The sequence below is a fragment of the Loxodonta africana genome, chromosome 6, assembly GCF_030014295.1.
Source record: "Loxodonta africana isolate mLoxAfr1 chromosome 6, mLoxAfr1.hap2, whole genome shotgun sequence".
NCBI classification, from domain to species: Eukaryota; Metazoa; Chordata; class Mammalia; order Proboscidea; family Elephantidae; genus Loxodonta; species Loxodonta africana.
In genome coordinates, this window is record NC_087347.1 from 2,127,547 (window position 1) to 2,153,946 (window position 26,400).

A 26,400-nucleotide genomic window follows, 5' to 3' on the forward strand; every position below is an offset into this window, starting at 1 on the left:
GGACCTGGGCTTCAACCCTCCTTATGCTGACTCTCCACGAACAGCATTTTCAGTTCCCCCCAGAGGCTGGCCTCAGAGGCACTTGGAGTCTTTGGGTTCTGTAGAGCATATTGGCCTATCTCCTGCATTGAGTTTTAGCTTTCCCAGATTTCTAAATCATGTCCCACAGTCCCCATCACTTCCCATGCTCTGAATTCTGTGATATTTCTCATCCTCTCCATCCTGACGGACTTGTACCTGGTGGAGGTGTTCTTTGGGGGGGTTCGGAAAGGAGGGAAAAAGAACCTGTGTACTCTATTGGCCGCTGAACACTTGTTCTGCTTTCTTAGATGTTATTTCTAATTTCCCTCTCTGACCCAGGTGTCTCCTGCCCTCGCAAGGCCTCACTGCTGCAGGAGTGACCGACAGAGGCCGCAGCGATGGCTGGGGCCTCGGTGAAGGTGGCGGTGCGTGTCCGCCCCTTCAACTCCAGAGAGATGAGCCGTGACTCAAAGTGCATCATCCAGATGTCCGGGAGCACCACCAGTGAGTACCACGAGACACAAAGGGGCCATCACCCCTGCCTTGCACACTCAAGATGGTTGTGCGTGTTTTGGGTCCATGTAGATAGAACAGCGTCTGGTTATCTACCTACTACTGCTGGGTAACCGTCTACCCAGAGCATGAGCCTCAGCCCATGAACTCATCGTGCTCTTGTTGTCTGTGGCTGGCTGAGCTTAGCTGGGCAGTTGTGCTGGAGCCTCTCAGGTAGATCAGTCCTCTGACTGCCTCATCCTCAAGTATCAGGGAACAACAGGCCCCACCCATGCACAGGTGCTCTGCAGTGGCATGCCCTGCCTGCCTATTGTTGCAGGTTTGCAGGGAGGGGTTGCCAAGGGCAGAGGGCACTTAATCCTGATGGCCCTGCCTCCTAGGGGTTGATCTCCTAGTATGATGGGGGAAGACTTGGGGGGCCCTGGGGCTTCTTCAGGGCCTGTGGGAGTGGGGTCTGGGCTGGGCAGTGGTTGTTCTGGAAGCCTAGGGACCTCGGTGGGCCTTTATCGGAGACTCTCCTTAAATTCAGGGTATGGCGAGCTCGTGGGGTTGATGTTTGGCATGGTACTCAGTGCATACCTTGGGGCTTGTTGCGGTTGTGAAAGGGCGCCTCATTTGGCCCCCAGAAGCAGGCACTGAGACTATGGTTTGAGTGCCAGGAGTGGATGTGGGTGCCAGTCAGGTTAGGGAGGTGGGGGGGGGCGAGGTTGATGAGGGGGTGTGGATGAGTGGTCACTGTTGTGGGCAGTGGGCTCAGCCCTTCTGGAGTCCTCTAGCATGCAGAATGTGCTCCCAAAGTGTCCTCTCGAGGAGCCAGGACGCTGGGCTGTTTGTCCAGAAACCCCTGCCATGTTGTTGGGGGTTGATCCAGGGTACTGACTTTCTAGCAGTTCTGGCCTGTCCCACCTGTGCCCAGAGAAAGCTTTGAGGGGGTAAGCCATCAACTGTGCAGAAACTGTGTCCCCCAGATGCAGCTCTGACCCCCGTGTGGAAATCGTGACTCCTGGATGAGAAGGTGTCCTGTGGGTGGGAACTGTGACCTCCTGGTTGTTACTGTGAACCCTGGTGGGAACTGTGATCCCCAGGTAGGAACTGTAACCTTTGGTGGGCAGAGGGCATATGGGCAAGGTACCAACAGGACTTCAGAAATGGCCATGGGAAACCTCACCCACCCCAGGGCCAGAGCATGAGAGGAAATAGGTAACTCCAATTCGTGGCTCAGTTTCAGCAAGAACCACAAGAACCAAATCCTACCAGAACTACCAACCTCTGCTGGAACTGCCAAATCCTATCCAAACCACCAAACCCCACCAGAACCACCAAGCCCCACCAAGACCACCAAGTCCCACCAGGACCACCAAACCCCACCAGGGCCACCAAACTCCACCAGGACTATGAAACCCCACCAGGATTGCCAAACTCCACCAGGACCACCAAACCCCACTAGGACCACCAAACTCCACCAGGACCACCAAGCCCTACCAGGACCATCAAGCCCCACCAAGGCCACCAAGCCCCACCAGGACTCCCAGGCCCCACCAGGACCACCAGACCCCACCAGGGTCACTGGACCCCACCAGGACCACCCAGCCCCACCAGGTCCACCAAGCCCCACCAGGTCCACCAACCCCCATCAGGATCACCAAGCCCCACCAGGACCACCAAACCGCACCACGACCACCAAGCCCCACCAGGACCACCAAACCCCACCAGGATCACCAAGCCCCACCAGGACCACCAAACTCCACCAGGACCACCAAACCCCACTGGGACCACTAAGCCCTACTGGAAACCTGAAAAATGAACAGAAAGAACAAAAAAATCAGAGGCAGAAATCATCTTTCCTGGCACTCAGGGTGGCCCAACATCAGGCCACAAACTGAGTTCAGGGCTGGGCGAAGGCGCGAGGAACGGGTGTCACAGAGTGAGAGACAGACGCTCTTGGGGGCTGCATGGCCCTGCTGGGAGGGGCCGAGGGAGCATGGGCACCCTCTTGAAGCCTCTGACCTGCCCTGTAGAGAAACTGTGTGGACAAACACCCCATTTTGCCTTTCTCTGGCAGGCTCCAGAAGCAGGAAGGTCGAGTTTGGGAGGCAAGTCACCTTTGCTGAGCCCCATCCGTGGGGCGAAGAGCTGCTGAGCCAAGGGCAGTGCTACATGGCCGAGGCTGTCCACAAAGCTCCCTCCAGAGGGACACCACACACCCCTGATTCAGAGACCAGCCTCAGGCTGTGGCTGCCCCCTCCCATCATCCTGCCCTCTCCTCAGGCCCGAGCAAATGCTGAACAAACACCACGCTGAATTTGTGGGCAGCCACAGTTTCTTTGGCCAGCTGTGGTTTTAAACTAGAATTTCAATGCAGGCAGGGTGTGCCCTATACAGGGAAGCTACCCTGCTTCGGACATTTGGGGTACCCTGAAGGTGTTGGAGTTTTGGGATTTCTCCTGTGTACCAGCAACCTCTGCTCCCTGAATACGTTCTCAGCAGAAGGTCCACATGGGTCCACGGAGTCAGGTGGGGACTCAAGGAGTACCCCCTCCACACTATTTTTGACCAGTAGGCAGGTCCTGAAAGAACTGTCCTTACTCAAAGATGAGTAAGAAACTTAGCCAAACCACATGTGCACCAGGATTGGAGCAAAGTTCTGCCACAGAGTTCTGCCAGGAAAGTGGACTACAGAAGCAGGAGGGAGTACAAGCCAAGTGTGTGCTCTCCAGGGAACGGAGACACTCTTTAGAAGATACTGCTTCTCATGCTCCAGGAAATCAAAGTGCTCGCGGCTCCACAAAATAAGAGCCAGGGCAACAGGGCGAGAGCAGCACTTGGCCCCACTGCTCCCACAGGTGTGCCAGGAGCCAGCAGTGCCATGTGCCTGTGACACCAGGGTCTGGATACAAGAGCTGAGTGGGCAAACCCGGCATTGGGGAGGGTGGCAGGAGACAGGGACCCCTGTTGCTGGGGGCAGCCTGGGGTGGGTGTCGGATGTGGCTATGCCAGGCCCTGCCAGGCCACTTGTAGGAAATGAGACGCAGAAGACGGTCAAGCACGTGTTCACAGATGTGCATTTGAGAATGTTCTCCTCAGACCTGTTTTTATCAAGCCAGGGGAAGCCATTTGGCTGTCCACCAGTGGGAGCTGGTTACAGTACATACGGTGTATCGCAGCAATGGACTTTGGTGACTGTCAAAATGAGGGTAGCTTTGTGTTTATGATCTTGGGAAAATGCGGAAGAGGGCCATAGAACAGCATGGAGAACACCCATTAAAGTTCTTCATACGCACTGGGCGTGTGTGTGTGAGTGTGTGTCTGTGAGAATGCGTGTGAGTGTGTGTGAGAATGAATGTGTGAGTGTGTATGCATGTGTGTGTGCAAGGATGCATATGAGTGTGTGTGAGAGTGAGTGAGGGTGTGTATGTAAGAATGCATATGAGAGTGTGTGTGGGAGTATGTGTGAGAGAGTAAAAGTGTGTGTGTGAGACAGTATGTGTGACAGAGTGAGTGAAAGTGTGTGTGAGAGAGTGTGTGTGAGTGAAGGCGAGAGGGAGTGAGAGTGCACGTGTGCGGGAGTGAATGTGTGAGAGTGAGAGTGTGAGAGACAGTGAGCGTGTTAGAGTGTGTACATGTGTGAGTGTGTATGTGAGAGAGTGTGTATGTGAGTATGAGAAAGTAAGTAAAACAGCGTGTGAGGGACCGTATGTGAGAGTGTGTGTGTAAGAGATTGTATTATGTGTGTGAGGGAGAGTGTGCAGGTACGTGAATGTGTTAGTGTGTATGTGTGTGGGAGTGAATGTGTGAGAATGAGTGTATCAGAGACAGTATGTGTGTGAGTATATGAGAGCGTGTGAGGTGTGAGAGTGAGTGTAAAAGACAGTGAGAGTATGTGTGAGAATGTATGTGTGGGGGTGTGTGTGTGCACGTATGAATGAATGTGAGAGTGAGAGTGTGTACGTGTGTGAGAGTGAGTGAGGGTGAGAGACAATATGTGAGTGAACGTGTGAGAGAGTGGATGTGTGTGAGAGACAGTGAGTATAAAAGATGGTATGTGAGAGTGTGTGTGTGAATGTGTGTGAGGGAGAGAATACGAACAGTCAGGAAAAATCCTTTTGAAAGCATACTCATTTTGGAGAAAACTAAACAGCGATGGTACATGCGGAAAGAGCTAGAAGCCCTGCCCAAACTCTGGGTGAAGAGCCGAGGGGACTCTGGAGAGGAGGACACCTGTAAACACTCAGCCTTCGGGAAGCCTGCCTGAAGGGAAGGCATTAGAGAGGCTGAGGACGCCTGGGCGTGGAGGGGCAGGGTGTTAGGGGTTGGTGGGCACCCAAGGACGTGCCCAGAGACGGACACACGGGGGAGCCGGGCGTGGCACCAGCAGCAGCTGCTTTGCCTGCGGTGTGCATGAGGAAGGGTCCATGCTTAGCTGGGTTCGGGTTTGGCAGCCAGAGAAGCACTGGGGCGGGGGGAGCACACTTTTCTCTCACAATATCTCAGGTTGAGCTGAAATAAATAAAACCGAGGTTGCAGAGCTGCTCTGGCTGGTGAGGAGCAGGTTCCCAGATGCAGGATGTCAGGGTGGCAGGTGATCAGGCCCACCGGCCCCGCTCTGCCCTGAGGGGCTGTTGGCAGATCCCTCAAAACTTGGTGCATACGAAGGAGCACTAGGTTCTCAAGTGGGCCACTTGCAATACCGTTAAGAACATTTAAAAGTAAATTTAATTTGTCATCATGTAATCACTGCCTGGATAAATAGTACTTTTCATTTGAACATACCAAACCTAGCAATTTGAGGAGCCGGCCAAATTGCACATATTGCAGCCTCATCCCTGATAGCAGAGCTGGCGTGGGAGGTCGGGAGTGCAGAAGTCACTCGCATCAGCTGCCTTCCCCTCTATCCCCATGCCCTCACTTTACAAAGGACAGACTTTGAAACTCGCAGAAAATTCTCATCTCCCCTTGCCCCCAGTCACTTCTCTGCAGGCCCTCGAGGTAGATGGTGGCATGGCCCCCTTGGCCCCACCAGAGAACGATGCCTAATGTGAGCTCCAGGAAGTGAATTCCGGGCTAGCCCAGGACCGAGGGCCTGGGATTCAGGGGGCCCTGTCCTGTGCTCTACACTTATTCCCTCTGTGCCTCAGTTTCCCCATCTGCACAGTAGTGGGAGGGGGTGTCCTGGATACTCCCTGAGCCCAGGCTCTGATTCCAGGTTATTTCCCAGCCTTTCAGAAAGCCACATAGGGGACTTGGGGTTAGGAGGCCTTTAGTCCCTACCCATGTTCTACAGGTAACAGGTGGGAAAGCTGAACTCAGAGATGGGATGAGAGGTAACCTGGGACTCCACCCCAGGCCTTCTCCCTCCATTCCAGGCTCACTCCTACCCCAGAGCTGTCTTGGTAGGGCACCGGGGGAATTGTCCATGGTGAGCCCTTCTCTACACCAATGGGACGATGGCACCTGTGGAGGGGAAGGGTCCCAGACAAAGCTGCAGGGCTGGTCTGACTGGGGCCTGGCCTCCAGCAGCCCCACTGGGGCCCTGGCCCACACTGAGCCTCTCCTTCCTGCCTCCAGCCCTTCTCCGGGACCCTGGCTCATATGTGAGCTTGCGGGACCATAAGAATGGACAAGTGCTCGAGTATTGAGCTAACTGTTCTCCAAAACCCCAGTGAGTTCTATGTGTCTCCTGCAAACTAAGCAGCCCCCCAGATCCTGTACATTTTGGCAGCTCTCTAAAAACAAACCAAAAAACAGTCTACACTTGCCAGTTTCCGTGGTGTAAATATTCCACTCCTGTCCCAGACAGTTTCCAGCTACCAACAGCAGCTTGAAGAACTGCTCAGCGTCCAGGAAGAGCCAGCTGGGCTACACTGCATTCTTGTGCTCAAGGCCTGAGGACCTTCAGACTCTTAGAAAACCGCTTCCGTTATGCTTCTTTTCCTCCTCCCTCTGCCTATTCAGGCTGGGCCAGCCACCCCAGCCCTCACCTCTTTGTCTTCCCTCAGGGCGCTGGCCCTTTGTGTTCCTTTTGCTGAGCCCTGGGAAGCTTTGTCCTGCTGTTGGGGGGCCTCAGGAGCCCCAGCTACTTCAGGGGCTGGCAAAGTGTGTGTGTGTTGGGGGGGGGTCTTAATGAGCTAGCCAGAGCCGCCCCGCGCAGCAGGCCCCCAAGGGCCCATTTCTCCGTTCTCACTCTTCAAACCCACACCCGGAAAAACCCACGAGACCCTAGCAGGGAAGCCCCTTTCTCCAGGGAACTCTGCTCATCTCCTGGGAGTCAGGCTGGGAGGAAAGGGCTGCCAGTAAGCACAGCGAGGAGGCTTGGAGGTGCCTGAAGAAAGCAGACTGGGGGACCCTGGGTCCCATTCCTGCTGTGCATCCTGTGACCTGGAGAGAGGATGCCCTGTCTCTGGGCTCGCAGTCCCAACTGTAACGGCAGAGGGTGTTTCAAATCCACACCACGGGCCGCAAGAGAGGGGTGAGGGAAAGGCAGAGCCAAGGTCGGGGGTGAGGATGTGGGGAGGGACCAAGGGCCTGAGCAGTGCTGCTAGGTGGCGCTCTGATGGCTGGTGCGGGGGCACACTCACCACTCTTGTGACCCACACTGGCTGGGCTGCCCTGCACTGTCCCCTTATGCCTTGAGCACCACCTGTGCCTGTCCCTGGGGGGCGTACCTTAGGGATCTCCTTGTCCACATGTGGTGTACAGCAAACACCGATGCCTCTGGGTGCCATTACCTGGGTCCCAGCAGGAGGTGAAGCAAGGCCACTTGCTCTTTGCCCCTGCTCCTGGAAACAACATGGGTGCCACCACCTCTCTGCCCTGTGGAGGTCAGTCACCTGCCCACTGCTGCCCCCACACCAGAGCTCTTTCCAAAGGTGCAGGGCAGACCCTGGGGACACCTGACCTGGCTCTGCTCTGGGGAGGGGGCTTCTGGGTGCCTGGGACAGGCTTGTGGCTCTGTGGGCCCTCAGCTGGGGGGAAAATGTGATGCCGGTCAGGGATACGCCTGACCACAGAGACTTGTGCAGAAGGAGACACATGAGACCATCCCATGGTTCTGGTCACAAGAGCAAACCCTGGAACGGACTTAGGTTCCCCTAGCAGGAGACTGAGTGAAGTGGGAGGTGTCCTCAAAAGGGCACAGCAGGGTCGGCAGCAGCTGGCACCCTCACAAACCTGACACCTGGCAGTGTGCCCAGAGCGTGGACTCAGGCGGGCCTGCCCGGTGCTTCTAGGACTCATGTGCCGAGCAGAAGCAGAGTGGCTGGGGCCTAGGGAGATAAAAGGGTGCGGGCCTCAGCAGTGGGGGCGGGCTTCGCTGCATTGCAAGAAGAAACTACTCCAGGCTCTCTTGGGAGTCCCAGCCCAGTGGGCATCAGTGGGGGCTGTAGGCCACTGTAGGTTCCATCACAAAGAGGAGGGGCAGGGGCTTGTCTGCCTGGAAAAGGGGGTCTCCCTGGCCAGGCTGCATCCCCTGAGGCTGTAGGGGTGTAGGCTCTCAGGCTGACCTGTCCAATGTGGGCTCTGTAGTTAAGGGGACCCCTCCCCATGAATGCCCTAACCTTGCGGCCTCCCTCTCCACAGCCATCGTCAACCCCAAGCAACCCAAAGAGACACCCAAGAGCTTCAGTTTTGACTACTCCTACTGGTCCCACACCTCGGTGAGCCAGCAGGGATGTGGGGGTGTCGGGGATGGGTTCAGTGCCAGTGCTTAGTGAGTGGGCGGTGACACTGGGGGCTGGGGTGGGCTTGGTGCTCAGTGTCCCAAGCACTCACGGCCACCAGCCTCTGACCGCTGCCCTACCTGTCTCCCAGCCTGAAGACTTTAACTACGCCTCCCAGAAGCAGGTGTACCGGGACATCGGCGAGGAGATGCTGCAGCACGCCTTTGAGGGCTACAACGTCTGCATCTTTGCCTATGGGCAGACGGGTGCTGGCAAGTCCTACACCATGATGGGCAAGCAGGAGAAGGACCAGCAGGGCATCATCCCACAGGCACGAGGCGGGGAGACATGCAGGGACCAGGCGGGACCAGTGGGGGACGGGCAGGCAGGAGGCTGGGTCGGCCACAAGGCACCCAGGGCTGGGAAACCCAGCTGGGCACCCTACAGGGCAGCCCAGGAGAGACTTGGAGCCCCCCCCCCCACACACACCTTGCTTGGTGGGGGAGGCATGCTCTGGGGAGGTAAACTGGGGGGAGGGTCAGGACTGGCTTTGAGGGCTGCAGACCCGGACCTGGGATGGAGAGGCGAGGGACCCTGGACAGAGTGCCCACCCCACCCACACACATCTGTGGTTCCAGCTGGCCACGGCTCCACCTGGTCAGGGAAGAGAGAGAACAGCCGGCTCCTCTCAGGGGGTGGAGAGGGCAGGTGGGCCCAACCCTCACAAATGTGGCCCGGGTGTGGGGAGAGAAAGCAGAGGGGCGATCCACAGGAAAGGATCAGACCTCAGGCAGGTGTGGGGACTGGGCTGAGCAGGATGATGCGGGCTTCTTTACCATGGGCCTCAACAGTACCTTTGGGATGGAAGTGCTGATGAGGGGCCTGGCTGGGGGCACGCTGCCCAGGGCACCATGAGGGATGTGCTTCTGGGGTTCCGACACCCCCAGCCCCGTTGCCTGACATATCTCTTCTTTTCTCCTGGTCCCTCTCATACAGCTCTGTGAAGACCTCTTCTCCCGGATCAATGACACAACCAATGACAACATGTCCTACTCTGTGGAGGTGGGCCCCCTCCCTCTGTCCTGCCCCTGGGAACAGCCAGGGCCCAGACTGGACTGTGATACCTTTCCAGTGCTTGGTGGCTTGAGCCCTTGTCAGTCAACCGCCCATGTGACAGCATGGGCCAGTGTGTCTGCACAGCACGTGGGGTAGGAGGGGGAGTGAGGGACCAGGGGCTTTGGGGGCAGAAGTCCAGACATCTCGGCTGTGGGTCCTGGGCTGGCTGCAGCAAGGGGGCACTGGGCGTGACTGAATTCAGCTAGTGCCTTTGAGGGAGCCTCCAGGGTGGCTGTGGGTGGTGGGGGGGTGCAGGTGGCCTGGTGCTGGCCCCCTTGCATACCCCCAGGGGTTGTGGCCCTGTGTCTTTTGAGGGAGAATTTGGAGTACCTGTGGAGCCCTGGCCTGTGTTGGAGGGCCCTGATGGCAGGCCCTCTGTGCTGTAGGTCAGCTACATGGAGATTTACTGTGAGCGTGTCCGCGACCTCCTGAACCCCAAGAATAAAGGCAACCTGCGGGTACGGGAGCACCCACTTCTGGGACCCTATGTGGAGGACCTCTCCAAGCTGGCTGTCACCTCCTACAATGACATCCAAGACCTCATGGACTCGGGGAACAAGGCCAGGTGTGTGTGGGGTGATCCCTGGATGACACTGCCCCCACCCCACCGTGACCCTCTTCAAGGAGGACATGCCCGGCTGTAGCCTTGGGGAGGTGTGTCCCCTGCTCTCACCTGTACGGGTAGTGTCATCTGGTCTCACCTGTAGAGACACTGTCATCTGCTCTCACTTGTAGGGGCAGTGCCACCCGCCCTCAGCTGTAGGACACTGTCATCCACTCTCACCTGTAGGGGCACTGTCACCTGCCCTCACCTGTAGGGGCACTGTCACCTCCTGTCAACTGTAGGGAGCAGCATCACCTTCTCTGACCTGTAAGGGCAGTGCCACCCGCTCTCACCTGTAGGACAGTGTCACTTGCTCTCACCTGTAAGGGGCACTGTCACCTGTGGCTGATCCACAGCGGGGGTGTGCACTTGGAGTAGCCCAGGGCTGGGAGAGGGGAGGCCTGAGAACTCTGCCAGGACACTCTGCCCCGGCCCTGTTGTGGGGCAACTGGCACCATGAGCTGTCCCCTCGCCAGCCTAGGGGGTTGGGGTGACATCCCTTCCTGCTGTCCCCAGGACTGTGGCAGCCACGAACATGAACGAGACTAGCAGCCGTTCCCATGCAGTCTTCAATATCATCTTCACTCAGAAGCGCCATGACGCAGAGACCAACATCACCACCGAGAAGGTGGGTGGCTCAGCGGGGCGCCCCACATGCAAGACCCTGGCCTCAGGCTTCAGGCCCCCGGTGTGGCTGGGCTCAGGCTGCAGACGGGTCCGCCTCTGCCCATGCAGGCCAGTGGTCCTGTGCAGATGTGCAGCAGCTGAGGGCCGCCCTCAGGCACCGTCCTGGTCCACTGCGCACCCCGCAGGCTGGCCAGGGATCCCGTCCCAGCTGTCTGGGCCTGGGAGATGGGGTGCAGAGGAGAGGCCATGAGGGCGCCTTCCTACCTGCTGAGGAGATGCCACTCTGCCTGCTGCTGCTGCCCAGAGTCTCCTGGGGTGGTTGTCTTTCCCTAAGTTTGAGTGGGGGGGTGGGGGGTGGGGAGCACCTCTGACCCAGGTAGCGGGGCATTCTGTGGCTGCCCGGCCTTCACTCTGGGCAGTCCCATCCCCAGGCCTCTGGACCCTCAGCAGCTGCGCTCTCCTGGCAGCCCCAGCTCCCCTGAACCCTGGGGTTACGGGGCCTCCCGGATGCCCAGGGCGGTCAGAGCGGAGGCTCAAGAGACATGAGGCCTGGCTGATGCAGTCTGTCTGGCTGCCATTCCTGCTCTGCTGTTGGCATGGGCGCGGAGGGGTCTGTGGCCTCTGTAGGAGCCACCCGCTCAGGGCCGGCCTGAGGGCAGCTGACCTGAGGGGCCTGAGCAGTGCCGGGTTCGAATCCCACCACAGATAGTGCCTTGAGGACATGGGGTGACAGTGACAGGAGCCCCTTGGCTTCATGTGCTGGGGGCATGATGGAAGCCCCGCAGGCCCTGCTGGGCCCCTTAGGCCTCACAGTGCCCCTCGATTGCAGGTGAGCAAGGTCAGCCTGGTGGATCTGGCAGGCAGCGAGCGGGCTGACTCCACTGGTGCCAAGGGGACGCGTCTCAAGGTAGGCCCGGCCTACACTGGCCCACCCACTAGTCCCTGGCTTAGAGGGCCATCTGGGCTGGGGCTGGGGCCACCTCAGGGTGAGGGGTGGGCCTCCAGCAGCCAGAGGGCCAGCTAGCCCCATTCCCCTAAGGGCTGTAGCACTGCCCTGGGGCCCTCATGGGACCTTGTATCCCCTGGGGGTGTTGACAGGTGGCGCTGATGCAGCTGCAAGGCTAGGTGCAAGGTGGCTATCCAGCACCCTCCAGCGACAGCGACATCTTCCCGCCAAACAGCCCTGGGCGCCAGGAAGGGGAGTCTTTGTTTCCTTGAGCACCCCTGTTGGTCCCCATTATCCAATAGGTAGGAAGGCGCTCTGGAAGTTGTTCAAGGCGGGGCAGGCGTGTGCGCAGTGTTCTTAAGATTCTGGTGGAGAAACGCTGGCAACCTGGCTTCCCGGCTGGGCTAGGCCTCACTCCGGCTTCCTGCATGGGTCCTGTGCCCCTGGTGGCCCCAGGGTCAACATTCAGGGCCCCCAGCCTCAGCCCATACCACACAGATCAGGCCCCAGGGTCATGTGCAGAAGCAAGAGGGTCCTGAGGTGTCCTGACACCCGACTGTCTTCTCTGCACACAGGAGGGAGCCAACATCAACAAGTCCTTGACCACGCTGGGGAAGGTCATCTCCGCTCTGGCCGAAATGGTGAGCTGGCTCCGGGCTTCTAGGACCAGCTGATGGGAGGGACCATGGAAATACCTCACATCCTGCCCTCCACGGAGGGTGCTGAGAGCCTGTCACACCTGTGCCCAGGCCTGTCTCTGGTGAGGTGGCCTGGGTTCAAGGGACAGCCAGAGATGAGGGGTCATGAAGCTGGAGATGGTGTAGTGATTCCTGTCACGCCCTCACCCTCAGTTTCCCCACCTGTAAAATGGGAAGGCCCTGCACTGCTGCCTTCCTCACAGGGTTCTTCTGAGAGTCACCACTGGCATGGTGAGTGTGCTGCTGGCGTACTTCTGGGAAGACAAGGCTGCTGTAAGCTCTGATTTGGTTGGCCCAAGCCAAGCTGACCTCCTGGGTGGAGCCCATGGCTCTTGGAGCTGAGGGACTTGGCAGGCCCCATGGGACAGGCAGCATTGTCCACTCACCAAGAGGTCCAGGTCTCAGGTCAGGAAAGGATGGCTTTCAGAAGACCAACCTTACTCTGAAATTGTCGGGGGTGAGGAAGTAAGAGCTACCAGGTGACAGTGGCCCAAGTAGTCACACTATCCCTTGGCCTGCCTGTCAGGACCAGTTCAAGGTAGAGGCTGTGGCCAGATGGCAGTAATGGAGTCCCTGCTTGTACCAGTCCTTGGCCTGCTCCTTTGCCCTCCGTAACCAGTCCCCCTCCTCTTGGGACCGTGGCCTCACTCCAGGTCCTCAGACTCTTTCTGTCTTTTCTTTTTCAGGACTCCGGGCCCAACAAGGTAAGCAGCTTTTGTCACACCCTAGGGGGGGGGGAGTTCACTCCCTGCAGGGGAGGGACCTGGAAGCAGCATGCCCTTGGCCCCTGCTCTCCCTGTGATGCCTGGCAATACATTTAACCCCGTCACTTGCTCACTTAATAAACTTATTGAGCCCAACTCTGAGCCAGGCGCTGTGCTGGGAGCTGGGCTGTAGTGGTGAACAAAGAGGCATTATGGGGCCACAGAATAATGGGGGAGGCATATACTAAACAAGGAAACTGACAAATAAAAATGTAATTACAAATTGAGGTGCACTCCATAAAGGAAGGAAATGGGCTGTGAGGAGAGCAACCCACAAGAAAGCTGGTTTTTAGTCTACGTGGACAGGACAGTTTCCCAGGCAAAACCTGAGGGGTGGAGAGGAGTGAGGCAGGCGAGAGGATGAGCACCTGTGCCATGTATGTGAGGAAGCATGTGACGAGCTGTGTGGTGAACTGTATGGGAACCTTGTGAAGAAATGTCTGAGGGACCGAGAGGAACTGTGTGAGAAATTGTGAGGAAGTGTGTGTAGGACAGCGGGGAATTGTGTGAGGAACTGTAAGGAATTGTGGGGACAGTGAAACTGTAAGGACTGAAGAGGAACTGTGTGAGAAACTCTGTGCATGAGAGAAACTTTGTGAAGAATTGTGTGAAGAATTGTGAGGAACTGCGTGAGGAACCGTGTTGGATTATGTGTAGAGTGGTGTAAGGAGTTAGGAAGTGTGTGAGGAACCGTGTGAGGAGCTGTTTAGAGCTGTGTGAATAACTATGTGAGGAACCGTGTGAGGATCTGCGGGAAGGACTGTGAGGAACTAAAGAACTGCATGGGGAGCTGTACGAGGAAGTGTGTGAGGAATCTGAAGGCACTGTGAGGGATTGTGTGAAAAACTGGGGAGCTGTGTGGGAAACTAAAAAATCATGGGAAACTGTTTATGGAAATGTGTGAGAACTGTGAGGAACTATATGAAAAAAATGCAGAATTGTGTGAAGGAAGTTGCATGGGCAACTAAGGGAGGAACTGTGTGTGGTGCTTCGAGGAACTATGAGAGGAATTGTGGGAAGAACTGCTTGAGGAATTGTGTGAGGAACTGTGTGAAGAACATCATAAGGAGCCGTGTCTGGATCTGTGTGAACAACTGCGAGGAAACCACATGAGGAAACGTGTGAGGAACTGTGTAAAGAACTGCCTGGAAAACTCTGAGGAACTGTATAAGGAACCTTGTGAGGAATTCTGAAGAACTGTGAACATTGTGAGAAATTGTATAGGGAACTGTGTGAGGAAATCTGTGAGAAGCTATGTGGGAAACCGTTGAAGGAACTGTGTGGGAAACCATGTAAGTAACTATGTGGGAACTGCATGAGGAACTGTTTGGGACTGTGTGAGGAACTGTGTGAAGAGTTGTGAGGAACTATGTGGGGAGCTGTGAGAAATTGTGAGGAACTGTGAAGACTTGTATGAGGCATGTGTGACGACTGTGGGAAACAGTGTGGAAAACTCTGTGAGGAACTGTGTGAGGGAAGGAAAATTCTGTGTGAATGGGCAGAGGTGAGCTCAGTGGGGGACTGGTGGAGATTATGGAGCCTGGAAAGTCACATTTAGTGGTGGTGTGCTTGAGGAGGGGCAGTGCACTCAGATCGGTCTTTCTGACAGAGTGGTGGGTAGGCAGTGGTGTCAGCACTCCTGGGCCTGAGTCAGTTGTGCATCCCAGACATGCAGCAGGGGTGGAGCTGGGAGGAACCTGAGGGATGTGTTAGCAAGTCCTTAATTCTGGCCTGGAATAGAGGCACCTGCGGGTCTTGCCCTGGGTGGTCATGCACCAAGCAGGTACCCTGACCTTCTGAGGGCCCGCCCCATGCCCCAGCCTTTGGCTTTGGGGAGCCACGTGGCAGACCTTGCCGTGTTCCCCTCCTTCTCTTTTTCTCCTCCCCTCAGGGGCTCAGGATTGACCCCTTGAATGTTTCTCCCTTATAGAACAAGAAAAAAAAGAAGACAGATTTCATTCCATACCGAGATTCCGTGCTGACCTGGCTTCTCCGGGAAAACCTGGGTGAGCACTTGTCAGGGTTGCCCACTCCTGGCTTCCAATCTTCAGCCCGGGCTGCCATCTATGTCTTCTTCCTGATGGGGTGGGGTGCCCAACCACTGGGAGGCCTCTCACCATTTCTGTGCCAAGGCCAAGAGGCGAGCCTAGAGGGTGCAGTCAGCTCAGCGTGGCCCTTCCAGAGGGCCTGGGGCAGCGACTGGCAATAGGTTGACCAAAGCTTGTCTGGGAACCAGGTTGGTCCCATGGGTTCCACAGAACCCACCCACTGGTGCCAGCACTCCTGCTTCAGGTCGACTTGATACCCAAACCAAGCCCCTACCCCTCTGGTCTCAGTTTCTCCAAATATAACAGCGGGCCCAGGACTAGATGATTCTGGGGAGCCCTGCTTGATTGCTGTGTTTTGAGGGACTGAGATAAATCACAACCTTCTCCCCACCTGAGTTCTGAGCCAGTGAGAGAGAATCGGGGAGGGGCTGGCCGACGAAGGCCAAAATGTCCCACACAGATCCCTTTCCCACAAAATAGCCTTGGGGTCCTCCCTGGCTACATTTACAGTCGGGTAGGCTGAGACCCATAGGAAAAACTGAGATCAGGCTGACCTGGTGCACATAGACAACTGGGGTTTCCTATCCTTCCTCGGTTGGATGGCTGAGGCATGGTTGAGGCCCTACACCCCAGAACCAGCCAGGCTGACCCCCAGCCCTGGCCAGCATTGAGGTCTCCTGGTAGAGGAGGGGGCAGATGGGAGCTCCTGGGGGGAGGCTGACCCCATTGAGCAAGGACACGAGTGCCACAGGAATGTGTCCCTTCATCTGAAGAGTTGGAAAGGAGGTCCTACCGCAAGGCCACTCCTAAGCTAATCCTTTGAAGGAAACCCCAGGGTAGGGGCAAGGGAAACCCTGAACCCGTCTTGGGGCCCGTCTTAGTTTCTTAGTGCTGCTGTAACAGAAATATCACAAGTGAGTGGTTTTGAAGAACAGAAATATATTCTCACAATTCTGGAGATGGGAAGTCCAAATTCAGGGCGCTAGCTCTAGGGGAAGCCCCTCTCTGTCCGCGCTGAGGGAAAATTCTTGTGTCAGCTTCTCTAGCATTCATCTTGGCGTTCTTTGAAGATCTCTACATGGCATCTACCTTCCCCCATCTCTGCTTGCTTCTGTGCCTAATCTGCCCCTTTTAGATCTCAAAGGCGATTGACTTAAGACACATCCTACACTGGCCTCATTAACGTAACGAAGAAAACCCTATTCCCAAATGGGATTACACCCAGCGGTATAAACCCACTGCCGTCGAGTCGGTTCCAACTCATAGTGACCCTATAGGACAGAGTAGAACTGCCCCATAGAGTTCCCAAAGAGCACCTGGAGGATTCGAACTGCTGACCTCTTGGTTAGCAGCCATAGCACTTAACCACTATGCCACCAGGGTTTCCTCCAGAGGTATAGGGGTTAGGATTTACAACACATATTTTGGGGGATGTAATTTAATCCATAACACGGCCCAACGCAGCATTGTGCTCCAGGCCCTCCTTCACACCATCACCTCACTGGGGAGTCATATTCCAGAGAGATGGCCCTGAGAACACAAGCACCTGAGGTCAAGCAGGTGAAGCACGTGTCCAAAGCTGGAGCACAGACAGGCCAAGGTCCTGGTGATGTAGCCAGGTGGGTTAATGAGCAGGCCTTGTCAGGATTTCGAGGCCGATGCCCCTGGCAGAACTGACTGCTAAATATTCACTGCATTCGGGCCCCACCAATGATCTAGTGATAGAAAAATTAGAACAGTCCATTTTCTCATACAACGTATTACCTGATGCTGGGTCTGTGCTGCCCTGGACTAGGAATCTGACCTTAAATATTGAGAAAACTCTTTCAAACAAAATGTCAAAGTGTGTGAAAAATTATTGGACACCAACAGTCCTGACCTTGCAGTAAATGCCGTAAGATCCTCTAAAACTTTCCTTTTTTTATGGGGGAGGGAAGGTGAGGCCTGGTTGTTGTAAAATGGGCCCAAATGTAAGAAAAACACTGAGTAGGAGAGAGATCACAGAGGTGCCCAGTGCAGTGATGAGGGGGCAGCCAAAGATGGCAAGAGACCTCTCCACAGTTGTCTGCTTTCACTAGGTCAGCCCATGACTTGGTTTACCTCTCTGAGCCTCAGCCTAATCAGCTGTAGATGTAGCCAGGGAGGACCCCTGTGTTTATTTTTGGATAACCATGTGGTTATTTTTGAAGAGGACATAGCAGTGCAGCCAGACTCCCTGTTGAACATGACCTAGTTTTCTTCCTGCAGGTGGTAACTCAAGGACAGCGATGGTGGCAGCCCTGAGCCCTGCAGACATCAACTATGATGAAACCCTGAGCACACTGAGGTGGGCTCTCCTGTCTGGGGGTGGGGATAGATCCTTTTGTGCCCGAGTCAGGAACACCAGTGAGAAAGGGGGTACTTTTTGGGGGGGTCTCACTTGTGACTCCGTGAGGCTCAAAGTGGCTGCTACAGAGCTCCCAGGGCTTCATGTCCCCCTATTCTGTTCCTACCACTCTATGGGGTATACTTCGGGTCTGCGGACAGCAGAGGGCACCATAGCATTAGACTGGTGAGCCCTGTGTGCTGTTTTCTCACCTGTCAACAGTGGGAGACACCGAAGGTTTTTAATTAACGAGGGGCACAGTTGTGTTTGAAAAGATCCCTCTGGCTGTAGGGTGGATGTCTAGAGGTGGGGAACCTGTGCCCCCCAACCCCACAGAGGCTGCTTGGTAGTCTGGGTCCTCTACCCTCTTTTCATTGTGCCACCACTAGTAAGAAGAAAAAGAGCATGTGTCTCATATAGATACATCTTACTTATAGCATTTCTCGGGTGTTTGCTTATATTCGGTATGGGTACAATATACATACATGTGTAAGTTCTCATTCAGTTCCTCTTGCCCCTTTGTGGCTGGACTTGCTCCCGTCTCCTTGGGGCCACAGGCCAGATGCTGAGACCTTCAACATGGGGAGAGGACACTGCCCTGTCCTGTGTCCCGGGGCCTGTTTCCCTGGGTGGAGGCTGCTGGCCCCACCTACAGGTTTCTGGCCAGTTGCCCAGCAGCCACCCCCAGTGATTTGCAGTGGGGATGACTCCTCAGTCCACACCAGGCTGTGTCAAAGCTGCGGAGGCCCCTCCCCCACCAGGGCTCTGGGTGCCCTGGACCCACCGGGCACAGCCCTCTCCCAGGCATAGCCCACACCTGCCTTTGCTGCCCAGGTATGCTGACCGGGCCAAGCAGATCCGCTGCAACGCAGTCATCAACGAGGACCCCAACAACAGACTGATCCGCGAGCTGAAGGACGAGGTGACTCGGCTGCGGGACCTGCTGTACGCCCAGGGTCTGGGCGACATCGCGGACAGTGAGTGTCTGCCTGGGCAGGGCAGCAGGCTCAGACTCATAGCTGTGGGACCTGCTGTACATCCTGGGTCTGGGCAACATCACAGACAGTGAGTGTCTGCGTGGGCAGGGCAGCAGGCTCAGACTCATAGCTGTGGGACCTGCTGTACGCCCAGGGTCTGGGTCACATCGCAGACAGTGAGTGTCTGACCAGCCCAGCCTGGCCCAAGCAGCTGGGCTTTGGGATCCAGGGCCTCCCTTCTGGGACCACCCCCACTGGCTGAGTCCCTCAATGCCCCCTCTGGCAAACCCCAGTCCCTGCCCTGTGCTCCTGGGGGACACTGCCTGTGGGTGGGAGGCTGGAGTGTGGGCCCTGGACCAGAGGGATGTTTCCTGGCCTCGGCCTGGATGGAACTGCCTGGTTTGCATTTGGTGCTGGCCCAAGCTGGCCAGAAATGGTATTCCTGGAAGCCACTCAATCAGGCAAGGGTGCTGGGCTTCAGTGGTCCCTATGTCCCTGCACTGAAGACCCTCACTGCGCTGAGGCCGCCAGCCCTGCTCCTGGCTGCCCGGCCTGCAACGGGCATGGCAGGGACCCTGGAGACAAACCTACTCTTCTGTTTCTCTGTCTTTCCTTTCCCCAAGCCTCTCCCACCTTAGCCAACACTGTGCCCGGAGGACCCAAATGTGTGTATTCCCCTTGCTGCCTGCGCTCTGCTTGGTCCAGCCCCATAGGGCACAGGGCGGCACGGTGGGGGCCCAGCCCAGGGAGGTGGGGAGGCTCACAGGCCCGCCTGTCCTTCCAGAGCTGGAGGTCTGAGGCCCATTCTGCCCTCAGGGCCCCTCCTGGTAGATGGGACTTCCCCTAATGTGTGAGTCCACCCCTGGTCACCCCCATTTTTATATGGAGAACTGCAGCCCAGGGAGGCCAAGGTGCTTGCAGCACACCTTTCTGGGACCACGAGGCCAAGGCCGGGCCCTCTGACCCTGTCTGCACACCCAGAGGCCCGGACGCTCAGAATGTTGGTGCCGCAGGCTCAGGGAGTATTAGTCTGAGCCTCCCTGAGGAGACAGAGGCAGCCCGGTCCTCTGGCCCCTGGCCCAGAGCCCCCCGTGCTGTGGTTTCCCTAGTTGCTCCTCCGCACCCCAAGGTCCCTCTGCCTGGAAATGCTCACAGTGGGAAAAGCCTCCCACTGGCCTCGGGCCTGCCTCCAGGGCACTGGACGAGGCTGAGCCCCTCCCTGGGGCTGCAGGTGGCCTCAGTTTCCCCATCCGTGCCATCCTGTGCTTGCTGCTGCTCTGCTGCGTGTCTGCTTCTGCCAGAAGGGGCCCTGGGCTCCACAGCCCACAAGGGGTCACAGCTCCCCTTCCTGCCTTGGGGGTGTCGAGCTGTGTAGGGGAACTCTCGGTGCTCCACAGTGCCTCGAGGAAGAGGGAGGAGGGGCTCCCCAATGGTCTCATGGATGGTCTCTGCACCAGCTCCCATGCCCAGCTGGGCTGACGGGCTGGGGGTGGGCATGTGGGAAGGGGCAGGGGCACCGCGGAGAGGACGAGGGCCAGGGTCATCCTCTGGGAGCAGGAGCACGGGGGTGCCGGGCAGCCACAGATCACAGCAAAGGGCAGGGGACAGGAATGCACAAGGGTCGGGGAGGTCCAGGGCACAGCTGGAGCTGGGTGTGGGCCCAGGTGTGGACGTGGACAGGCGACCAGCCTGAGGCCTGAAGAGCAGATGGGAGAAGGCAGATGGACACCTGGGAGTGGCCTGCCTGGGCGAGGAGGCACGGGGGCCCAGCATGCACTGTCCACCGCACTGCTTCTCGTCCCGCTGTGCTGCTCTGGCTTTGGCTCTGCCCCCTCCTCCCCACCTCTGGCTTTTCCCAACCGTCTTTTCTTTCCATCTGTCAGCCCCTCGCCGCCCCCCGCAGATTGTCAGACTTTAGAACAGTAACCATGCAGTGGCAGGGCCGGGCTGATTCGCCCCTGACCCTCTCTCCACAGTGACCAACGCACTGGTGGGCATAAGCCCCTCATCCTCGCTCTCAGCCCTGTCGAGCCGCGCTGCCTCTGTGTCCAGCCTGCACGAGCGCATCCTGTTTGCCCCGGGCAGCGAGGAGGCCATCGAGAGGCTAAAGGTGAGAGCGGCTGGGCACTGTGGGCTGGGGCCCTGGAAGAGGTGGGGCAGTCCACCTCCCACACAGGGCCAGGGAGGTGGCCAGCAGATGCCCCAGCATGTGGCCAACGGGACCAGACAGGACACAGGGCTGTGACCGGTCCCAGCCCACCCACAGTGCCAGAGCAGCCTGGTCCTTTTGGGGGTCCTGGGCTGGGGTTGCACAGTTTTGGCCAGTGACCAGACAGACCACTTGGCAGAAAGCACCCCGTTTGTGTGGGGACATCGACAGGACCCAGCACACTCAGTGCGCTGTGGAGGAGAAGGGACCTCGAGCCCCTGGACCACCCACCCAAGAGGTGACGTCACTGCATGAGGCTCAGAGATCAGGGAGCGTTGTGAGTGGTCGGGAAGCCGTCCCTGTCCGCCCCCTTCTCACACCCCTCCACCACTGTCTGTGCCCTCACCCAGTCTGTTGGCATCTGCTGCTATCTGTCCCCCACCCCACCTGTCCCCCTCCATTGTCTGCCCCCTAGCCTGCCCACTCCCCTCTGCTGTCTGCCCCTCACCCCACCCACCTCCCTCCGCTGTCTGCTCCCCACCCCACCTGCTCCCCTCTGCTGGCTCTCTACCCAGCGCCACTCCAGGGCTCCAGGTGCTGAGAAGGGCAGTGACTTGTCGGTTCCCAGCCCTTCTGAAGTGTTTTTTCTGACACTGCACATACATGCAGCCGCCCAAGCCATTTGCCCCACAGCCACCGTCCTGGGTTATCGAGTGGGCCTTGCAGGTTTATTTTAGGGCCTCCATCCATGCGTTCCTGTGGCAAGGAGGGGGCCGGGAGGGTGAGCACTGTGAGGACAGAGGCACAAGGCCGGACCTGAGGCTGCTGTGGGGTTGGGGGTGCTCGTGGCTTGGAGGATGGCTGTCGACATGTGGCCCACTTGGGCTGTGGGGACCCCAGTAGGATGTGGGGGTCCACTTGAAGTGTGGAGTCACACTTGGGATGTGGGGTAACACTTGGGTGTGGGGGCTCAATTAAGATATGGGGGTCTACTTGAAGTGTGGAGTCACACTTGGGATGTGGGTAACACTTGGGTGTTGGGGTGCCATTAGGATGTACGGGTCCACGAAGTGTGGAGCCACACTTGGGGTGGGGGTCCCACAGGCATGTAGGTGACCCATTGGGGTGGGGGTCCCACTGGGAGTGGGGGTGTGTGGGGGTCCACTTGAAGCGCGGAGACACTCTTGGTCTGTAGGTGTCACATTTGGGTTAGAGGGGTCCCACTTGAGGTGGGAGTCCTCTCAGGGTGTCGGGAGCCCACTTGGGGTAAGGGTCCAACTGGAGTGTGGAACTGGGACGGAAGGGGTGAGACCATGTGGATGTGCCCTAAAAGGGCGAGGACATCGGGGTTCTCAGCAGTGAAGGGACAGTGGGCTTGAGAAGCCATGTCTTGGGGTCCCAGGTATGCTTGCCCTCTCCTCTTCCCTGTGGTTATGTCTGCAGACCCTGAACCCTGCAATGGTCCTGTCTGCTCGGGCGGCCCCGGCGCTGGTGCTCTGGGACCTGGTGGGTCGTGTGCTCTGTTCCATGCCCTGCCTGTCTCTGCTCATCCTCACCCCTCACTGCCTTCTCGGCCCCCAGGAGACGGAGAAGATCATCGCTGAGCTGAACGAGACCTGGGAGGAGAAGCTGCGGCGCACAGAGGCCATCCGGATGGAGAGGTGGGCGCCGCAGGCAGTGGGGAAAATGAGGTGGTTGGGGAGTGAGCCAGTGAGCTCATAGAAACTGAGGTGGTGGTATGGGAGCAGCCAGCAAGCTCGCGGAAGCTGAGTCGGGCAACCAGTGAGCTCATGGAAACTGAGGCAGTTGCAGGGGGCAGGCAGCAAGCACCCGGCCGAGGAGCGCTAGCACTCGGCTCTGAGCTCCACCCCTGGGTTCCTGCACCCTGGGGCTCTGCCCCCTCACTGAGGGACCCCTGCCCTGTGTCACCACCACCAGGGTACAGGTGTCTGCCCGTGAGTTCAGGGGCATTCTCAGGGGACCAACTCCCCTGCACGGAGTTGGGGGGTTTATTCCCTAAATTGCTGCCATACATGTGGCATCAGGGGTTCCCTCATCAACCAAGACAAGCCTGCGTGGCCAGTCCAGCATCCCGCAGGGGCTCTGCTGACCCATCTTATGTTCCCAGGGAGGCACTGCTGGCCGAGATGGGTGTGGCCATGAGGGAGGACGGTGGCACCCTGGGTGTGTTCTCTCCAAAAAAGGTAGGCTGGTCCCTCTGTGACCTCCACACTCCCTGGGGGTGCCCGCTGGCTCTATGGGTGCCACACGAAACAAGCAGAGGCCCAGCTTCCTGGGAGGCCAGAGGGGTCCTGGGAGGGGAATGAGTGTGGGGTTATGTGGCCCCGGGTGCAGAGTGGGGCTCCACCTCCTGCCCACAACCAGACCCCCCCTTTGAGGGCACCACACTCCACCCTCCACTGTGGGCCTACCTGTGGCTTTGGGGACCAGTCACTTAGCTGTTTGAGGGGTGTGCTCATCCCCTCAAGGTTGAGGACCTGGGGTCCCCTCAGAGCCTGGGAGCCCAGGGCTGCAGACCTGCAGAGGCTAGGACCCTGGGCTACTGAACATGGAGCTGAGGCCAGTCATAGCCACCGGTTTCGACAGGGACCACTCTTCTCTCACCCAGGCCTGGCTCCTGCACTGGAAAGCTCCCTCCCTGGAAGGGGGGGCGGGGTCTTCCAGATGGGATTCTCTCCTCTCATGGAGCAGAGCCCCTCATAGTTTCTTCAGGATGTATGTGAGCCCCTCCCCCAACTGAGCAGGTCTAGCACACCATTTGAGGAGAGGTCTCTGGTGATTCTCAGAGCACAGACACCCTGATCCTTGTGTGCGCACACACACGCACACACACACAACACACACGTGCACCTGGAACATTGCAGATCAGCCCAGGGTCCCAGGAAGCCTCCCTGGAGAAGTGGCTTTTTGTCTGGCCCCCAGTGCTGGCCTCTTGGGTCCTAGCTCCACCTTCCCCCTCCAGAGCAGCGCCCTGGTCAACTCTGTTTAGGGGAAGGGTTTCTGCAGTTGCCAGTCACTGCCCTGGAGGCCTTGGCATTGGAGACCCCCAGGGGGAAGGCCCTCAGGGCCCTGCCCAAGAAGAGCCTCATTATCAAGGGCAGCCACTCCCTGGGGGTGGGGATAGGGGCCGGGAGCTTCAGGCTTCTTCTGTCCCCACCTCCTCTCACTCCTCCTGGGGGGGAGATGTGGCCATAGGGCCAGATGCCTGTGGTGGTGGCTTCCCCATGTGCCAGCCTCCGTTAAGGGAGTACAGGGTCATGGAGGGTGGTCTCTGGGGTGTGCACGGGGCGGGCGGGGGGGGAGGCAAGGCCCTCCTACGCCCCTGCCATCGGCTGCTGGCACACACAGGTGGTCTCCAGGTGCTAAGGTGCACTGTATCAAAGGGACTTTGCTGAACTCTGCACATCCCACCCAGCCTGCTCTGCCCCCAGCAGCAGATGGGCCCTGACCCACCTACTGCTGTCCCCCCATTGTGGGCTCCCTGTATCCAGGCACAGTCTGAGGCTGGGTGGAGTGGTAGAGCTGGGCGCCCCCCAGCCTGCTCCCCTGAAGCACAGGGATGTCGTGCCACTCCAGCATGGGAGCCTGCTCTGGGCAACTGCCCACCAGGCAGGGCCTGCGCCTACCCTGCTCTTTACTCTGGTCAGAGCAGCTAGCCTGCTGGGCAGCTGAGATGGGGGCTCGGGGCTGGCGTGTCCTGGCAAAGGCCCCTCCTTGGAGGCTTTCCTCCTCATGGCCCGTGCCCCCTGTGAAGCAGGCCTGGTGGTGGTCAGTCTCTGGGGAGAGATGGGGGGTGATGTTGGGCTCCAGCCCCCTCCCCAGGACAGGGCGACCCTCCTTCTCCCTCCAGACACCACATCTGGTCAACCTGAACGAGGACCCGCTGATGTCCGAGTGTCTCCTCTACTACATCAAGGACGGGATCACCAGGTGCAAGGGGCTGACCAGACCTGGGGGGATCTCGGATCCTGCCACCACCAGCTTGCCTCCTGTGGCCACCAGGGCCACCCCCACCCTGGGCTTGTGGCTCCCACCCACTGCCACTTGCTTCCTGTGGCCATGCTGGGCACAGGCACTCTGCGGCAGGGCTGTGTCCCCTCTGACTCCCTGCTGATACTCACCCCAGCGCTCCCCAGAGTAGCCTGGTGGGCGACGGCGTGAGCACACTGGGTCAGGGCCCGGGGTGATGTGTGTCCCTGTATATTGTGTCCTGGCCTGGGGTGATGTGTGTCCCCTTGCACTGGGTCTGGGTCTGGGGTGACACATGTCCCCTTGCACTGAGTATGGGCCTGGGGTGACCCATGTCCCTGTGTACTGGGTCCGGGCCTGGGGTGACGCATGTTCCTTTGCACTGGGTCCGGGCCTGGGGTGATGCATGTCCCCGTGCACTGGGTCTGGGCCTGGTGTGACGTGTGTCCCCTTGCACTGAGTCCAGGCCCTAGTGACACATGTCCTCTTGCAGAGTGGGCCGGGAGGATGGAGAGAGGCGGCAGGACATTGTCCTGAGCGGGCACTTCATCAAGGAGGAGCACTGCATCTTCAGGAGTGACTCCAGGGGAGGCACCGAAGGTATCCCCGCCCTCCCCTGCTCCCAGTCCCCCCTCATTTCCCTGCGGTGCTGCTGGCTGGGTCAGCCCAGGTCCCCCAGCCTTGCCTCTGGGTGCTAAGTCAGTCCCCACGTCATGACGTCATGTTGGGGGGCAACAGTTGGGGATGAAGCTCCACTAGGAAGGTAGTTGGAATGACTGGCTTCTCCCTCACCCTGGGGGCCCAGCGCCTGGAAAGCTTCGTCTCTCTGAGGCTGCAAGTGGGGTGGGGGCAGAGGCCAGCTGCCTCCTCACCTTCCCTGTGCCCAAGGCTGCTGGCCAGGAGCTTGGCGGCCATGGGGGCCGGTGGACAGGACCGTATCTATGTGAGGAGGGGGCTCCAGACATGGGAAGGGAAGCGATTTTTAACTCCCATTTCCGTGTTGGTATGGAGCAGCCATCTGCCCAGTTTGAGGGCGTGCTCCCTCCAGGCCCCCATGGCCTCTGGGGCCATCTCAGAATGGTGGCCCCAGTGCTGCTCTGCCCACAAAGCCCTGCACCACCCCCCCACCCCGACCCATGTTGATGGCCTAAGGCCCTGGGGCTCCAGTAAAACAAAAAAGAACCAAACCCATTGCTCACAAGTGGATTCCGACTCATATCGGCCTTCTAGGACAGAGTCGAACTGCTCCATAGGGTTTCGAAGGCTATAATCTTTACAGGAAAGACTGCCACAGCTTTCTCCCGTGGAGCTGCTGATGGGTTCAAACCACCAAGCTTTTGGTTAGCAGGCGAGCGCTTAACCGCTGCATCACTGGGGCCCGGAGATATTAGCCCCTGTTTCCTCATCATGCCCTTAGCCAAAACCTTGAGAGAGCCCTGGGCTAGTGTCTGGCGCCCGGGTCAGTCCCCATGGACGGCCTGGCACTCTAACTCAGGCACATAGGTCTCCTTCCCAGGGGTCACTTCCCTCTGTTAAGTGGGATGCCCCTCGCTGCTCTGAGGCCCAACCTAGGTGTCTTTGCAACTAGCAGAGAGGAGAGAGGCATTGTGGTGCCCCTGCATAGGTAGGGGAAGTGTGGACAGCCCCTCATGGCCCCTCACGGCCCCTCCCGGCCCCCGCCCCATCTGTCCCACAGCAGTGGTGACCCTGGAGCCCTGTGAGGGTGCAGACACCTACGTCAACGGCAAGAAAGTCACAGAGCCCAGCATCCTTCGGTCAGGTATGGCAGGGGTGTGGGCCCATCCCTGTAGCCCACACCCACTGCATACTGGCGCATAGGGCCATGAGGGAGCCCTGCCCCCATGCCTGGTCGCCCCTTCTCCGGAGGCCCGTTGCTCTGCCCGTCTGCTCTCACTTGGCAGCACCA

General features: G+C 58.2%; 1 protein-coding gene across 4 annotated transcripts in view; it reads left to right on the plus strand.

Annotated features, from left to right (window-relative positions):
- The first annotated feature begins 273 nt into the window (after positions 1 to 273).
- The window catches only part of KIF1A (kinesin family member 1A), a 66,296-nt gene continuing 40,169 nt past the window's right edge, over positions 274 to 26,400 (plus strand). For 3 of the 4 annotated variants that reach the window (XM_064286387.1, XM_064286386.1, XM_064286388.1), the window contains exons 1-18: positions 274 to 525; positions 8,110 to 8,186; positions 8,341 to 8,520; positions 9,186 to 9,251; positions 9,692 to 9,870; positions 10,426 to 10,537; positions 11,366 to 11,443; positions 12,058 to 12,123; positions 12,867 to 12,884; positions 14,875 to 14,950; positions 17,240 to 17,318; positions 18,192 to 18,334; positions 20,311 to 20,444; positions 22,065 to 22,144; positions 22,612 to 22,687; positions 24,355 to 24,434; positions 24,967 to 25,073; positions 26,170 to 26,253. In XM_064286387.1, the coding sequence (XP_064142457.1) occupies positions 420 to 525; positions 8,110 to 8,186; positions 8,341 to 8,520; positions 9,186 to 9,251; positions 9,692 to 9,870; positions 10,426 to 10,537; positions 11,366 to 11,443; positions 12,058 to 12,123; positions 12,867 to 12,884; positions 14,875 to 14,950; positions 17,240 to 17,318; positions 18,192 to 18,334; positions 20,311 to 20,444; positions 22,065 to 22,144; positions 22,612 to 22,687; positions 24,355 to 24,434; positions 24,967 to 25,073; positions 26,170 to 26,253 (1,741 nt within the window). In that variant the 5' untranslated portion in view covers positions 274 to 419. Of the gene's footprint in view, positions 526 to 8,109; positions 8,187 to 8,340; positions 8,521 to 9,185; positions 9,252 to 9,691; positions 9,871 to 10,425; positions 10,538 to 11,365; positions 11,444 to 12,057; positions 12,124 to 12,866; positions 12,885 to 14,874; positions 14,951 to 17,239; positions 17,319 to 18,191; positions 18,335 to 18,972; positions 19,000 to 20,310; positions 20,445 to 22,064; positions 22,145 to 22,611; positions 22,688 to 24,354; positions 24,435 to 24,966; positions 25,074 to 26,169; positions 26,254 to 26,400 lie in introns of all 4 variants that reach the window. The other variant, XM_064286385.1, reaches the window with a different exon arrangement.